Source organism: Protopterus annectens, chromosome 5.part0 (genome assembly GCF_019279795.1).
Source record: "Protopterus annectens isolate FY-2018-M chromosome 5.part0, PAN1.0, whole genome shotgun sequence".
Taxonomy (NCBI): Eukaryota; Metazoa; Chordata; order Ceratodontiformes; family Protopteridae; genus Protopterus; species Protopterus annectens.
In genome coordinates, this window is record NC_056735.1 from 174,740,610 (window position 1) to 174,757,987 (window position 17,378).

A 17,378-nucleotide genomic window follows, 5' to 3' on the forward strand; every position below is an offset into this window, starting at 1 on the left:
TGTCCAAAGCCAAGAATACAGTGTCCATGGGACCTGATAGTATCCCGGGTTGGATCCTACATGAGCTTCAAAACGAACTGGCACCACATCTGTGTGCCCTGTTCAATCACAACCTTACCTCAGGCTATGTCCCTAATGAATGGCGCACTGCTACAGTCATCCCGCTCCATAAAGGAGGAGCAACTACAGACCCTGGGAACTATCACCCCATTAGCCTGGTGAATCTGGTATGGAATGCTATGGAGTGCATCATCATGGACCTGCTTAACAAAGATATAGGCAATCTCCAAACTCTTGACCCCACACAGTTTGGCTTTGTCAAAGGGAGATCCTGCCTGCTGAACCTGGTTGACTTCTTTGAGGCAGTCACCAAGGCTGTGGATGAGGGTAAGGCAATGCATGCAGCTTACCTTGACCTGGCCAAGGCCTTTTATACCATTCCTTACTCAGGTATTATTGATAAACTCACCAAACTAGGCATCAATCCTTACATCACTAGGTGGGTTGCAAACTGGCTCACAGACAGGACACACAGAATGAAAGTTGCAGATTCCAAGTCAGACGGTCGACCAGTCACGAGTGGAGTCCCACATGGCTCAGTCTTGGGCTCTCTCCTGGTTAGCATCTACTTCTCAGAAGTCCAGGCCAGCACAGAAGGACTTTGACTGACCAAGTTCACTGATGACTGCAAGCTAGGAGTTATTATCAACTCCCCAAGTGATGCAGACATCCTACAAAAGGGCCTCTCTGAGACCAATGACTGGTGTTGGAACCATGGCCTGAAGCTTAGTGCCAAAAAATGCATTATCACCCCCTTTGGAAAAAACTCAGTTACCATGAATTACCACGTTGATGGGAGCCCATTGAACACTGAAGGGGCCATAAGAGATCTGGGGACTAAGGTCGGCAGCCACCTCACCTTCAACCACCACATTACTACTGTGGTCAGAAAGTCCTTCTACGTGGCACATCCTATAACCAAAGGTTTCGCATCCAGGAAGAAAGAGGTCATCATCCCTCTCTACTGATCCCTCATTATACCAATCATCGAATATAACACCCATTTGGCATGTACCTGACCAGACACCTACAACAGCTGGACAGGCCACAAAAGTACCTCACAAAAAAGGATCCTAGGCGTTAATCACATGTCCTACATGGACAGACTCAAGACACTTCAGCTATTCTCAGTCTCTTATCGTCTACTTAGAGGTGATCTCTGCTTGACTTAAAAGCAATGTCTGACCCAGCCCTACTTGAAATGCTACACCTAAAGAAATCCCAATCCCCCCATGCCACATGCTCCAGAGATCACAACCTCATTACCACAATTAACAGAACATTCTGGAGAGACAGGTTCATCTCGCAAAGACTCCCCATACTCTGGAATAAGCTTCCCATTCATGTCAAGCAGAGCACCTTACTGGCCCTCTTCAAGAGAAATCTTGATGAGTGGATGGGAAATAGAAAATTCACCCTGGGGATCACTCCAGTGGCTCTATTTGAGAGAGGCACTGGGAACTAAGGTTGGGTAGTATGATGCCAGGGCAATCCTATGGGCTAGGCTTGTAAAGGCTCCACGGCCTTTAGCCTAGTACACACCTATGAACCTATGAACATATATATAGTTCTCAGCATTAAATTATTTATACTTTATGTGAGGTGATCCGGTTCGATTCTCGGCTGGGGTGCCTTCTGTGCGGAGTCTGCATGTCCTCCCTGTGGTCGCATGGGTTTCCTCCGGGTGCTCCGGTTTCCTCCCACATCCCAAAGACATGCTGTAGGTGGATTGGATACTCTAAATTGGCCCTAGGCATGAGTGCGTGCATGTGTGTGTCCTCCATGGAAGGTTGGGCGCCGGGCTGGCAACTCAACACCGTAAAACTCCATTGCCAATCATGAGGGAACAGGTGATCCACTGTGGTGACCCCTAACTGGGAAAAGCCGAAATAAGAAGAAGATACTTTATGTGAGGTGAACCTTTTCAGAAGAAACAAACTACCTACTGCAGACTTTAAACCAAAATAGCAAAGTAAGGAGATCACATACTCAAACACAAGTTAAAAACTTTATGGCCACACTGACACTATCTTTCAAAGATGACCTTTATGTTTGATTATTTTCTAATTCATGATATTAACATAAATCAATGTTTCATCAATACCTTGCATTGCCTCTGAGTTGTACTCAGTTCCTGTAATAGTTGATAGTTTTGTTTACATAGCTGGCTCAAGTCTTCTCTGGTAGCCTTCAAGTGTGTAATGATAGCTTCACTGCCCTTGAGAACTTCTATGGAATTTTCCAGTGTGTTTCTCTGATGTTCAGAGCCCGTTTTAGTGGGTGGCCAGTCCTTTACGTGAGGTTGCATTTTACTGGCTATCTGACCCTGATAAGTGTGAAGCACTTGCTATTAAAACAGAATAAACAGATAAATGTGATTTAATTTTACAATACGTAAATGTTAAGGTTTTAACATGGAAAAGAAAGACAACACGCAGTTGTTATCAACATCAATACTTACAATCTTCTGCTTAAAGTACAATCTTTTTATTGTATTTAAAATGAACTACATTAAAATTCTGACAATATATTTAAAAATAAATGTATTTTTATTTGAAGCCAGCTGTAACAATACAGGGGTTATGTTCTCGCTATTCATGTATAATCACAATCTTTATAAAAAAAAAACAAAAAAACAAAGTAAATTCAGGGAGTTAAATCCCTGCTATTTGTAATTATTTAAAGCATAGTGATCATCATCATCATCATCATCATCAGTGACAACCCCGTTTTGCCAATTTTTCCAAATGGGGCTTTGGTGTAGTGTCAAGTACAGCCATCTCTCTTGAATCAATGGCACTCTATCTTCTTCGACAGTCATGCCTGACTGTTGTAGGTCTTCTCTCATACAAACTATCCATCTCTTTGCAGGATAGCCTCATTTTCTTCCACAAAATCATCTTTTGCTTTCCAACGCATATTTAAACCATTGTATTCTGTTGTCTTTGACTTTCTCTGCAGTTGTTACCTAGGCTTCTGCTCTGATGTTCTCATTTCTTCATCTGTCCCACAATGTGCATCCCACTACCTATCCCAAACATTTCATCTCAATCACCACTAGTTTCCTTAGCTGCACTGCCTTCGCTGCCCTGGTTTCCATACCATACAGAAGTACTAGTTCTGGTCACACCACTGTTTGTACACCTTATTTTTCATCTTTTTTGGCATTCTGCTGCTACTCATTACCTGCGATACACTCTGCAAGTTGGCTGCAACCCCTCAGATTCTAGCTTTGACCTCTTCTTTCTGACTTCCCTTCTCTGTCACTCTCACACATGAAGCTGTTAACCTGTTCCAGTATTTCCCTTCTATCTCAATTTTCAGCTTCTTCTGATTTTCACATTTTACACTATGATTGTCTTGTCTGCATTCTGTTTCATCTTATTTGTCATCAGTTTTGCATTCCATTCCATTCCTGTATCATTTACTGAAGTTCTTGTTCAAAGTCTGTTTGCAATGCCACATCATCTACATATAGCAGCTTTGTTGATCTGTTCCTTCCAATATGTTTTCAAATGAGTATCCTTAGGATCCCCTAACTTGTCAAACATCTTTTCTTTTTGAATTATCACTTGTGACATTGGTAATTTATATAAAAGTAATCAAACTATATTAACAAGTTCACATTTATGAACTTTATTGGATATATAACAATATATGAGATGTATAATTGTAGCAACATTACATAAACTATTCAGTTCCTATTTTCTCTTAAACCTCATTCTTCCTTCAAAATATTTTTTCTGCATGTATTATTCCCATAATTTCCATTTTTATATAATTTACTCCCACCCTTTTCTAAAGATCCCACTTCCTGTTCTTTTATCTCTGTTACAATATTTGCTTCTTCAACTATAGTTGGTTTAGATTTTGATTTCTATTTTCTAGTAACTGTTGTTTTGTCACCCACCAGAATTAAACTTAACAAGGCATTATTGTGTCCAGGCAATTCAGATCTTGTATGCCAACTCAGTCCCTTAGTTACACTCATTTGCTCACCCAGTATTTCTGGCAAAGTACTCCGTAGGGAATTTTTAAAGCCTGCCAATTCATTACACTCTGAAAACATATGTTCCCAGCTACCTTGTTCTTTTACATCAAACCTCCAACATTTACCATCTATCTGAGGAAAAATTCTTTGGAGTCTGCTTGGGGTATACAAGTATCTATGTAAACATTCCAGGCAAAAATCCTAAATCTTCTAGACTTTGTTGTATATTTGGCAGTCATATATATGCTCTGCTCTGATGTTCTCATTTCTTCATCTGTCCCACAATGTGCATTGCACTACCTATCCCAAACATTTAATCTCAATCACCACTAGTTTCCTTAGCTGCACTGCCTTCGCTGCCCTGGTTTCCATACCATACAGAAGTACTAGTTCTGGTCACACCACTGTTTGTACACCTTATTTTTCATCTTTTTTGGCATTCTGCTGCTACTCATTACCTGCGATACACTCTGCAAGTTTGCTGCCCCCACTGTTTCTTTGTGAATTGCATATCTAATCTCTCTTCCCAGTCTTTACTGACCTCTTCTGATTGATTATTATAGTTATCATGCAATATTTTATATGCTATACTAATTATCCCCCTTTTTAACAGCACAGCTTCAGTTCTAAGATTTGATTAAAATCCCAACCAGTGCACATCTTTCATTTAAGAGTCCCCTATCCCTTTCTCTTTGACTCCATTCTTCCTTAGCATGTACCTCATCAAAAAATGATTTTGTACCTCCAGGGAAAATATGTCAAAGATAGTTGGGTACAACAGTTTGAATCTCATGCTTGCTTCTCGACATTCATTGAATAATGGGATAAATTTCCTCCTCTTCTGCCTGGTTTACAATGAGTAGACATTCTCCACAAACACTCTGCTGTCTCCCACTTTTAGTATTTTGTCCTTCTGCCACAGATTTGTCAGAATCATCTCCTTCTGCTGGTAAGACTGCATATTTATGATTAAAGTCTACATTGTTTTCTCATAGCCAGGTTTAGAGCATACACACAGTGTACCCTTTCAGTTAACAATTCCTGTTGTGGAATACCAGTCCAGTAACTTATTTGTGTGCTTTCATAAAATTAATACAGTCTGGTCCTTCCAGCTAGCTACTCAGGTGCAGCAGAAAATCTCAGGTTTTTCCTACATGCTCTGTCCTCTAATTCTATTATTATTTGAAACATCTCTTCTTGTGTTGTCTCATATTCAGGCAGCCTTTTCTTAATTTCAGCCTCTGAGTTTGCAGTTTTATCACCTTATCTGAATATCTGTTTAAAGCTTCCTCCATTTTTTCCAGCCTTTTATTGTTTTATTGTTTGAATTGATATATTCCATCAGTGTTTCATTTATTTTAGTCATGTCTGTGTGAAGTTACCTTATACTTTCCTCTAGGTTACTGGAAGTCATGTCTAGAGCTTGCAGTGCTTTTTGCTGAACAGCTACAGTACATTTCCCAGTTAGTGTTTTTTCATTACCTTTTGTAGATGATTGTTCTTCAGCTCCTCTGTATTTCTTTCTTCCTGGCCTCCAGGCATTGCACTTATTACCCGGTTACTAAATTTACTCAGAAATCTATTTCCACTGGCTTTTTCTGCTAAGTTTCTGTTTTCACATTGGGAGAGCTAGAATTAGGCTGTTAGTTAACATGCAGGCATCTTGGAAGTCCCTCTTTGTCTATATTTTGAAATAAATCTGTGATAGGGAAGGGATTCATTAGCTTGCAATCTAAAAATCTTCTTGGCCTCTTACCATTCTATTACTATTCCTTAACTAATTATTTGTTCCCAATACCTTGGCTCTTTTGCCAACTTCCTCCAGCAAATTTCAGCCCCCCTCTTGTCTATTCCCTGTATCCCTAATTGTAGTCATCCCTATTGGAGAATCTCCTTTCTCCATTCCTTTGTTGGTTTATTTCTTAGTATATCTTCTGCTATTTTATGAATACAATATTCTGTATGACCATTGTTATTTTTCTTAAGGATTTATGTCCAAAATGCCACTCTTTCCTTATTTCTTGAATTACTCAGTTGCTTCATCATCATCCCTTTCCACTTTAAGTTGTAGCTTTCTGCTTGTGTTATATAACTGTGTAGATCTGAAATATCCCTTCAAATCAGGTAATCCTAAACCTCATTGTTCTGTCGGAAAGATCAACGTATCTCACTTGACTCTTGCTCTCTTCACCTCCCAAATAAAATCTTTCAACTCTATTAATTACATCCACTGGTTGATAAAAATATGATTGACCTGTGTATAAAACTAAAAGGACTAAAATATTTTTACTGCTTGAATTTTGCTATCCATATCCACAGGCATGAGCTTCCAGTTTCTTATTTTTTGTGTGATCTTTTGTTTAGTTTCTTCCCAAATATCCTTAGCTGTCATAACCAAATTCTTTTTAATCCATACTTGTAAATACTTCATTTTATCATGTACCCATAAATATGGGTATTGCTGGACCAATTCATGTGTGGGCACATGGTTTATAGGTATAGCCTTTGTTTTATCTTCATTAATTTTATACCCCCCCAAAAAAAAATGGAAATGTCTCAGAATATTCCACAACACTGAGATGTCCTTCTCTGGTTCTGCCAGGTACAAAATAATATCACCTAAAATAATGTCAATTTTTCTTGAACACCATACCAATTATATCTCTGGATTTCTGAGTCACTTATTTTCTTTGCCTGTGGTTCCATATATAATGCAAATAACAAAGGTGAAAGAGGACACTCCACCCCGGTTCTTCTGTTCAGGCACAACTTATCAGAGAGATACCCTCTCATTTTGATTTTTGTCTCTGGTCCCTCAGAGATCCTTCAAATCAACCCTAGTATTGTATCAAGAAATGCAAATGCTTTAATTGCCCTACTCGTAAAATCCCAGCTTATACTGTCATATGCTTTTTCTGCATCAAGATCCACCAATAACAGTGGCATTTTCTTACATTCCGCTTCCCTCTGGATTATCATCATTCTGTTAATGTTGTCAAATGTTTGCTTTCCTGTCACAAAACCATAATGGCCTATTTATATACATTTTGGCATCACCTTTGCCATTCTTTTAGCCATTATAGACTTAAACACTTTATAACCATGGTTTAGAATTGAGACGGGCCTATATGAAGCCTGATCAGATGGCTCTTTACTGTCTTTAGGTATTACAGCCACAACAGATTTTTTTGCAGGATATTGTTGCTTCCACTCCTCTTAAAAAAATGTTAAACAAAACCTTCCAGATTTTTTATCTCTTCCTTCCTAACTTCCAAACTTCCAGTGGAAAACCATCTGTCCGTGGCGACATTCCTGTAGATTGGTTATACATCATCATTTTTATTCAATCTCCTCCTGTCTTAACTGTTAGTTGTTGAGCCTCATCCACCTCTATCCTTGGCATATTTAAATCTTCCATAAATATTCCCATTTGTGCTTTTTCTTGATTTCTCTACTTCTTTGCTTTATACAAATTTTCATAAAATTTCAGAAATATCTCTATCATCTCTACAAGATATCTCGCTATATGTATTGTTACAGGCTCCCTAAATTTAGCAACAATCCTTTCTACTTTTTGTTGCCTAATTTGTTCTGCCAAAGGTTTGTGTGCTCTGGAGTTATTATCACAAACAGTTGCTTAATAGCAATCTTTCTAAATTCATGCATATTATCCAGGTACTCCTTTAATTTATCTTTATACTCTGCAATTGTGCCTTACTCTTTTTCTGTGAGATTCTCCTTATTTTGTAATATTTCAACCGTTGTCAACCCTGCTAAATAATTCTTAATATTTCTTAACCATATCTCCTTTTTCTTGTATTTCTACACTATTTTTAAACTCTGCTTTCATTTTATCCCACTCCCTAGTTATAACTTTTGGAGATCTTTCTATCTTCCCATTCCTTAACCACAACCCATTCCTTAAATTTCTCTCTTTTTAGCAGGTAGGTGGAGAAGTGCAGTGTCTCATTTTTACTTCACTACCCTGCATTTTTATCTTAGCAATTACTGGTGCATGATCTGAAACAGTTACTGGATGAATATAAAAGTTCTTAATTAAATGGACATGTTTCTGTGAAATATAATTTCTATCATGTCTAGAGAAGTTATTGCCCATCAGTGTATAATATGCAAATTCTCTACAGGTTCTTATTACTGAATTCACGACTTTCACACCAAATATTTTCATGAATTTATTCAGAAATCTACCCTCTTTTGTTGTATTTTTCCCTTCCAGGCCCCTCAGCTATATCCTCATTGTTGCAAATCAAACTCCAGTTCTCACCTATAAGTAATATTCCCCAGCGAAAGCTTATTTTTTCTTCCCCCAAAATTTTATGCTCCAAAACATGACAGTGTAATCCTCTTCACTTGCCATTAGCCCCTTACTATCACAAATCTGCCATTACTATCTCTTTTCCTCTTTCATTACTATTGGAGTTCCTCGCAATTAATATAAGTACTCCTCTTTTCCTTTGTCCCTGATATTCTGCACAATATCCATCCTGAAATCCTTTTTTATCAAATTCACATGCTCACTTTTTTCCAACTGTGTCTCCTGTAGCATTGCTATTTGCACTTTGCATTTCTTAATATAATTAAGTATTCTTTGATTTTTGTCTGTGATCTGAAAACATTCACATTCCAAGATAATATAGAAAGAGTCCCCATTATGGTAAGGAGTCATTATCCCCCCCCTATATGGCAGCTTTTCAAATGTCTAATTACAGCTTTTGTGATACATGCACCCATATATATTTGGCAGGTTAATCCTTTATACAGTCTTTTTTCTTATCAACTTTGGAACCTATGTCACACTTTACAAGACTTTTTGTTTTAATAAAACCCCTCAAGCAGGAAACCAAACACACCCACCAAACACCCACATAAAACCCACCCAGTATCTTGATCATATCTGGCATGAATTCATCTGAGCCTGCTGCTTTCCCTGACTTCATTTTCCTTAGTGCTTTTCTTATTTCTTCTATGGTGGGTTCTTCTTCCTCTTTCATTGTAGGCAGTGTATGGGGCAGGACAGCTTCTGTGGGGTTTTCTTTTATCACAAGCTGCTTAAAGCACTCCTTCATTTTGCCTTTGATGTCCTGTAGGCTGGTAAGCAGATTTTTTTTCTGGCAAGCCTTTATGAATGGTATCTGATAATTAGCTTTTTTATCCTTCTGTATTCTCTTTGCACCACTTTAGTGTTCCTTTGTGCCATTTACTGAGTCACTTTCCAGAAGCTGGTAGAGTCCATCTGGCATCATGTTCTTTCGTACTGCATCTACTGTCTTAGCCTCTTTGTACCAGTATAATTATTAGCCTGGTCTACCATTTTTTCTGCACTCCGTCTGTCTTTTGATAGCTTCCTGGACTTCTGCATTCCTCCGGCACCTCTCCTTATATACCTTACTTCTATACCTGGCTCAGCCACACATTTGTTCACTAGTCTTCACACATTTTGCTTTGAGATGCCATAATTCTTTTTTTAACTCCACATATTTTCTCTTCTATCTGAGGTGCTAGTGTCCTCTGTATTTCTTTGAAATCTTGTCCTTTCACTCCAGTTAACTTCCAGTTTTTCAGCCTTCTCTGACCACTGATTGCAACTGATTGTGGTGACTTTACAATAAATTATTCTACCCCAATGCCCTTTCTTAGGAGAAAGTCTGCCTGAGTTTACGGTTACCACCCGTCCCGTTGTCAGTGGGACACACATGGGTTAAGCCTTCTCATCCCCTTGCCCGCACTGTCAAGCAGTGGGACTTTAAAAGTCCAGTTTTCCAATGCATGCTGAATTGCCATGGAAAAGCCAAAAATACTTTCATTTTTTCCATGGCAATGCGGTGACGTCACCAACCCGGACCTGCAGTTAGAGGTATTCCCTGTTAGGTCTGGGTGATGTAAATCATGCAGCAATTGGCTGCAAGGATTGAAGAGGCAGGGATTTGACTTGGATGAGCCCTACAAAGGTCACAGCTGTAGTGCGGTTTTGTATTCCCACTTCTACAGCTGCTGTAATTTAAGGACTGAGATTTGCCAGCCAGCCAACAAAGAAGCCAGCCACTCCAGCAAGTAGGGAGCCTGCTAGCCAGTCCAGCAGGCAGGGAGCCAGTCATCCAGCCAGCCAGTCCAGCACGCAGAGAGCCAGTCATCCAGTTAGCCATTCCAGCAGGAAGGTAGCCAGCTAGCCCAGCGAAGACTGTGATAGTAGTAAGTACATAGTATTTTGTGGATCTAGTTATTTAAAATGGGAATATTGTGCTTCATTTAAGATTTTAATGTTTAGAGGTAAATGGGGGGTGCAGTACGCAGTATTTAAATCTGTGCGGTGGTAATTTTGAGATTTCCAAGTAGTAGTTTAAAATGTGAATATGGTGCTTTATTTAAATTTAACTTTTTAATGTTTAGAGGTAGATGGGTGCAGTACACAGTACTTACATCTGCGCAGTGGTTATTTTGAGATTTTCGAGTAATAGTTTTTAAAGGTATAAAACCTATGTGTGTGTATGTATATGTAATTATAGTTGTTGTAGTTGTTGGGGTATAATTTGGAAGAGTTACTTTTTAAAAGCTGAACCATGTGTATAGAAGTTTTGTTTATTTCTGGTGGGGGGAATCTTAAATATAAATGTAGTGTGATGTATTTCTATTGTCATAGCTTTTTCAGGGTACTTTCTGTTTACAGAAAGAAAACGTTCGAGTATAGTTTGCACTTTTTTGTATGGAAATGTGTGCAATTTAATGCTGTTTTCAGGAAGTTAGGATATACTGTTTGGGTAATTTTTCCTGTTAGTTCTTGCAAGTCAATGCGCAAGGTGCATGTGGTACAAGCCTACCTTTTGAGGGGGAATGTTAATAGTTAACGTAGTGCATTTATTATTCTAGTAGGTACATGTTGCCAACTTGCCGAAGCTGTGTCAAGATTGTTTTCATTTATAGTTGTAAATGTGTGCATTTTATTTTTACGCTGTCTTTAATAAGGTTAAAATGTCTTGCTTTGCTTGTAATGTGAATATGGGTGTGCTGCTTTTACTTGGGCCTGTTTATTGCATTGCTGTGTTGGGTAAATTACTTTTGTTTTGAGGTAAAAGGGGTCCATGGGGTCTGCCGTGCATTATAGTTTATTTTAGCTGCTCTTGCAAGAAGTATTTTTAAAAGGTAAAATGTTTATGTACTTTTTTCCTTTTTCTTTTTTTGTGTGGATGCATGCTCACATGCACAGACGTTAATGCAGTGCATTTGGGATTGTGCTAAAACATGTCGGCGTTTCAGGATAGTTTGCTTTTATAAGTAGCAAAGTTTGTATTTTGTTTTTAGTAATGTCTTCAATAAATTTACAATGTATTGCTTTCATTATAATCCAATTACAGCCAGTGCTGCTGTTGGGCATATTCGTTAATAGATCATTGTGTTATGTAAATTAGTGCTATACATTTATTTCTTTTCTTAACTGCCGTGGTCAAAAGCTAAATCGGGTCTATTGTGTCCACTGTGCATTCTCATTCATTTTAGAGTGTTTGTTTGGTACAGTGAAAATGTGTTTAACTTTATTTTCTTGAGGGGTGGGGGGCATGTTTGGTGGTAAAAATAATGCATTTCATTTTCTGCAAGCTGTGTTAATGTCAAAGTTTTCAATGGCCAAAATGCCCCCTACATAACCTCATTTACTATTTTACCTTTTTCAAATGGTTTGTAATGTTAATTCTTTTCTGCTCCATTCCTCAGGTCTTTCATATGCCAGTGTTTTTTCAAACCAGCTCTTTCACATGCCAGTATTTTTTCAAACCATTTCTTTCATATGCCAGTTTTTTCAAGCCAATTATTTCGCATTCCAGTGTTTTTCAAGCCAGTTCTTTCACATGCCAATGTTTTTCAAGCCAATTCTTTTGCGTGCCAATGTTTTTCAAGCCAGTTCTTTCCTGTGCCACCGTTTCTAGCCAGTTCATTCGTGCACCAATATGTTACTGGACCCTACTAACATATTTTTGCTAAATATGTTGCATATCAGGGAGGTACAGATTCAAGAATGAAGAGAGCAGCAGATTCAACACAGCCAACCAGCAACAAGAGAATGTGCAAGTGGCAGGATGTTTGGAAAATGGAATTTGACTGGATCGAGAGATGGAGTGAAGTAAAAGCATTCTGCATGTACTGCAAGAAAGCATTTCTAGTGGCCCACGGTGGAAGAAACAATGTTGCACGACATGAAACAACTGAACAACATAAGACTGCTATTCTTCAAGCAAAATCCAGTCACCTGATGACAAAGTGGGCAAGGAACACAAACATTGAGGGACCAGAATTTAGGATAATTGCAGCAGAAGCCTCTGAGGTGTTCCATGCTGTTAAGCACAATATTTCCTATAACAGTTTGGACTGTGCAGTAAATTTGGTCAGCCAGTTGTACAGCGACTCGGATATTGCAAAGAAACTATCTTGTGGAAGAACCAAGGCTGAAGCCAGTCGAAAATGTTTTGGGACTGCACTCATTGGAATGCCTTCTGCATGGCCTTCAAAAACCAGGCACTTCATTTGCAATTTCATCGGATGCTTCCAACAAGGTGAGCATAAAATTATTTCCACTTGTAAGGTATTTTTCTAAAGAAGAAGGGGTGGTGAATGGCCTTTTGGACTTCTATGAAGACCCTGATGAATCTGCACAGGCTATAATCACAGCAAATTTCAAACATTATGGAAAGGCACTCCTTGCCCTGGAACAGCATTTCAGCATATGGGGCTGATAATGCCAGTGTGAACTATGGGAAGAAATCTGATGTGTATACCAGATTAAAAGAAAAGTGCCCAACACTCCAGAAGGTTAACTGTGTTGCCCACATCATTCACAATGCAGCCAAAAAAGCTGCAGCACAACTACCGTATGATGTGGAAGTATTTGTAATGAAACGTTTCAGCCATTTCTCAGATTCTGACAAAAGAACCAGAGACTTGAAAGACTTCTTTGAGTTTTGTGGCATGGAATTTATGAGTCTGTTAAGGCATGTGCCAACAAGGTGGCTGCCACTATTGCCAGCCATTGAAAGAATAGTGAAAAATCTCCCAGTGCTCTAGTCCTATTTCCTCTCCCAGGGAGAAGAGGAGACCCCCCGGCAGATATGGCAGTACTTTTCAGGTAATGAGCATGGGGAGAATGCATCGCCTACACTACCCCAAGTACTATTTGCACTTTCTCAGTGCTGTTCTTGTGGATTTCAATGAACATATAAGTACATTAGTAAAATCAGCACTTACTGGTCTCTTTGAAGCAAATACTGCAGGCAAGAGCTGAAGGTGCTTTCTTTGGAGGGAAACTTAGGGCACTTATGAGCACATTAGACAGCACTTCTGCTAACAAACTGAAGAGACTTTATTGTGTTCTTGGAAACAGCAGTAAAGTACTTGGAACAGTGGTTTGATTATACTGAAAACAACTATTTGTTTACACTGTCAATTTCTCTAACTGAGCCATTTGCTTTCAGTGACATACTCAGTCTAACCACTGTCCTGAGTCTGCAGGATGTAGATGAAGACCATATTTTCAGGGACTACTTGGCAATTAGGCCCTTTCTTGGACAGTTACGTAACACAAGCTTGACCCCAGGAGAAAAGTGGCTGAAGCTTTTCAGAGACGGGCCTAAGCTGACTGCACTATATCCGGTAATTGCTAGGGTATTATCTATACCAACATCAAATGCATTTGCAGAAAGAGTTTTTTCTTTGGTGAAAAGTAAATGGACAGATGTGCGAAACTGATGTAGTGTGTACTTGTTAAAAGCTGAACTAATGATGATTGTAAATTACCGGATGAAATGTAGTGACTTTTATTCAAATATTGTTTCAAACCGGGCCCTTCTTCAAGCCATAAAATCAAATTCAAAATACACTTTAAAAAAAAAAAAAAAAGTGATTTAGTGTACTAGTGTGCAGTATGTAGTACTAGGGTGCAGTATGTAGTTTTGTGTTTTTCTTTGCTTTAGCTTTAATTTGCAATAAAAAAAACAGTCTTAATTATACACTTGTGTGTGTGTGGTATGGTTGGTTTAAGATTTTTTTTACTTTTTTTAAATAAACAAGTCTGTTTAATGAGTAGTGTGTTTTTTCCTTTAACGTTTACTAACTGTTACAACTGAATAATGTGTTTTTTGCAGTAATGCTTCAATTCATTTAAATGGTTTGTGAGTTTTCAGCATGCTGTAATAACGTCACAATGTTGTCCCCATAACTGTAATACTGCATCTCCTTTAACACCTCTAGTAATGTCATGGTGGGGGGGTGGCGTGTCATATCGGCCACACCCCCTGTCCTACTGGCCGTGCCCCCATGTCCCCCTTTGGCGTTGTTAAAAGGTGGCAACCCTACTTGAGTTTTATGTTTGCCAGTCTCGTATGTGATACTGTGACTGTCTCTCTTGCTGTTAGCCACAAACAAGTTGCTTGCTAGACAGAAATCTAGAATGGTCTCCCATTCTTTATTCCTGTTACCCCAAGTGGTGCCAGGCAGTTTTATATTATGCTCTGTCTGTCCTGATATGAGCATTCAGGTCCCCCCAATATTAACACCAACTCATGTTATTCTGCTTTATCTATTAGGCACTGAATGCATTCTCTGCCTTGCTGTCACAACCTTTATGTTGTGCACTGAATGACTTTACGAATACTGCCCCATCTTTACACTGGAGTCTGAATGCCACAAGTCTATCACTAATTCTGATGGCATCCCTCAATGTCTTCAGAAGCCTCTCACCACAATTCCCCATACAATTTCTATTTTGTTCTCCCCTTGAGGAGTAGACTCTGGATCTCATGTCAAATGGCTTTGCTGCACTGCCCTTCCATCTTATCTCCTGGTTACATAGGACATTCAGTCTCCTCCTTATCATCTGAATTGTCTTCTGTCAGTGTATCCTGTCATTTCTGGCCTGTTGATTGTTTTTTTTATCCAGCTCTTGCTCAACAGAACTATCCCAGATAACCCACATTGGACAAATGGACTCTGAATAGCCAGCAACTTATTATTGACATGCCTTTACATTTAGCATTGGTCCCTGGCATAAGTCATGGGTCAACTCACTGGCAAATACCCATGTCCAGTTTTGTGTGAGCATTAGTCAACATGACCAGAAAACACTGAGTGGCTAGCCCAGACTCACCCATGTCTATGATCCATGTTTTCTAGTCTAGTGAATACTATGCATTTGATGTACAACCCCCCCCCCCCCCACCAACAGCCACCACATAGAGTCTAAGCTGATGCCCACAACTTCATTAAATTTTGGGTCCAATCTATTATTACACTTTTCAAATTTGAGGTGAAAATACTCAGCATTGTATTTGGAAGGAACCCCACACAGACATAAGGAGAAAATACAAACTGCATGTAGGCATTGACCAGAGGTCATGCTCAAAACCTCTACCTTGTGCCTGAGAATCAAAGACCTTAAACATTATGCCAAGAGAAGCTTCTAAGTTTTTTTTATTAAAAATTACCACTGCTTTGAATGGTTAAAATAAATATAAATACAAGCCAGAAAGCTTTGTTCTACTTTTTAATGTTACACCATGTTTTCTAGTCTAGTGAACACTATGCATTTGACGTACAACCCCCCCCCCACCAACAGGCACCACCTAGAGTCTAAGCTGATGCCCACAACTTCATTAAACTTTATTCCTGGCTCCACAAAGTCTGCTCTTCACTTTTTCCCTTTGAACTGTTCTAAAAGCACTCTATTTTCATTCTAAAGCCCTGCAGTTGCTCATATAAGTAATCTTATAAGTAAGCACTAATAAACTAAAGCACTACACCCTCTTATACTCCCTTTAAGTACTTGGCTCCCTATTGGTCCTTTTTGATCAGTCAAAAAGTAGTTCCTTATACTATTCTGGCATGTCCAAAAGTCAGTTTCGGGTTTACTCTCCAGTCCAGCTGGTGAATCTGGGAATCTTGAGGCAATGTTACAACTGCCTTATGTACACAGCCCGCACTCTCCTCCTCCCAACAAGCTCAAATATATGTGAGAGATGCAACTATATAGCCAAACTGGAGGCTGAGCTCTCTCAACCCAGTACTGGTGCAGTCAGTCAGGAGGAGAAGGTAACCACACACACCACAAATCCAGTCTCACATAGACCTATCGCAACAGCAAACCAAACAAATAAACACACAAAAACATACTCCGAGGCTCTAAATAAAAATCTGCCCAAGCAGCAGAGACCTCCAAAGCAGACATTCAAGCAACCACTACCCCACAACAATACCCACGTATCACATAGTTCACAAAGTCAGTGTGCCACACAGTCAAAGCCCTTAAGGCTAAACAACACACCTAATACACTTGTAATAGGTGACTCTATTGTCAGACACACTGACATCCCACTCACCAGGCTGAGCAAGGAGAAGGTCACTGTAAGCTGCGTGTCGGGTGCCAGGATTCGCCACATAACACAAACACTCATGTCACTCCAAAGCAAGTACAAATATGACTCCATCATTGTCCATGCTGGTGTGAATGACCTGAGAGGTACCTCCCTGGACTATATGAAAAGAGACATAGAGGAACTCTCTGATCATGTAGCCCAGGCCGGTATGACCCTGACCTTGAGTAGCATCTTACCCTCACCAAGAATGATACCACAGTATAAAGACAAAATGATCAATTTTAACAATTGGCTAAAGTATTGGTGTCATTCAAAGGGGATCCAGTGTCTGTCAGCCTGGGATGACATGCTCGACAAGCCATGTTGCTTCGCTAGGGACGGCTTGCACCTGTCACCCCTGGGCTTTTGAATACTGGCTAAGGCTCTTGCCACCCCCATAGTGCCTTTTTTGGCAAGGCTCAAAAGACAAACCCACCTCCATAGACAACACAAGGAAAAAGAAACTAAGGGAAATGCTGCTCAATGCCAGAAGTCTAAACCTCAAGATGCATGCACTCGAGGCTCTCCTCAGTATGGAGAATATCGATATCTGTGCAGTAAGAGAAACCTGGTTCAAGGCTCCCAAGAGCACCCCAGCACTACCAGGTTATACCTCATACCATGCTTTTCGGCCCCAAAACTCGGACCAAACAACAAAAGGAGGGGGAGTATCCATATTCATCAAAGATACCCACACCTCCAGGTTAGTGGCACTGCACAAAGCATCGGAGACCATCCATGTGCAACTAAGAGTGGGCAAAACTGCCTTTCAGTTTGTAGCCTGCTACAGACCACCCTCCCAAACTCAGGAACCCCACTTGGCTTTCCTGGGAACACTGGAGAATATGAAGGTCTCTCCAAACACAATTATATTGGGTGACTTCAACTACCCAAACATAGACTGGGAGCACTACTCA

At 39.6% G+C, this 17,378-nt stretch overlaps 1 protein-coding gene across 1 annotated transcript in view; it reads right to left on the reverse strand.

The window, feature by feature from the left end:
- The window catches only part of DEUP1 (deuterosome assembly protein 1), a 427,064-nt gene that overhangs the window by 201,746 nt on the left and 207,940 nt on the right, over positions 1-17,378 (reverse strand). Inside the window, exon 6 of the mRNA XM_044071821.1 lies at positions 2,165-2,407. Coding sequence (XP_043927756.1) covers positions 2,165-2,407 — 243 coding nt within the window. The remainder of the gene's footprint in view (positions 1-2,164; positions 2,408-17,378) is intronic.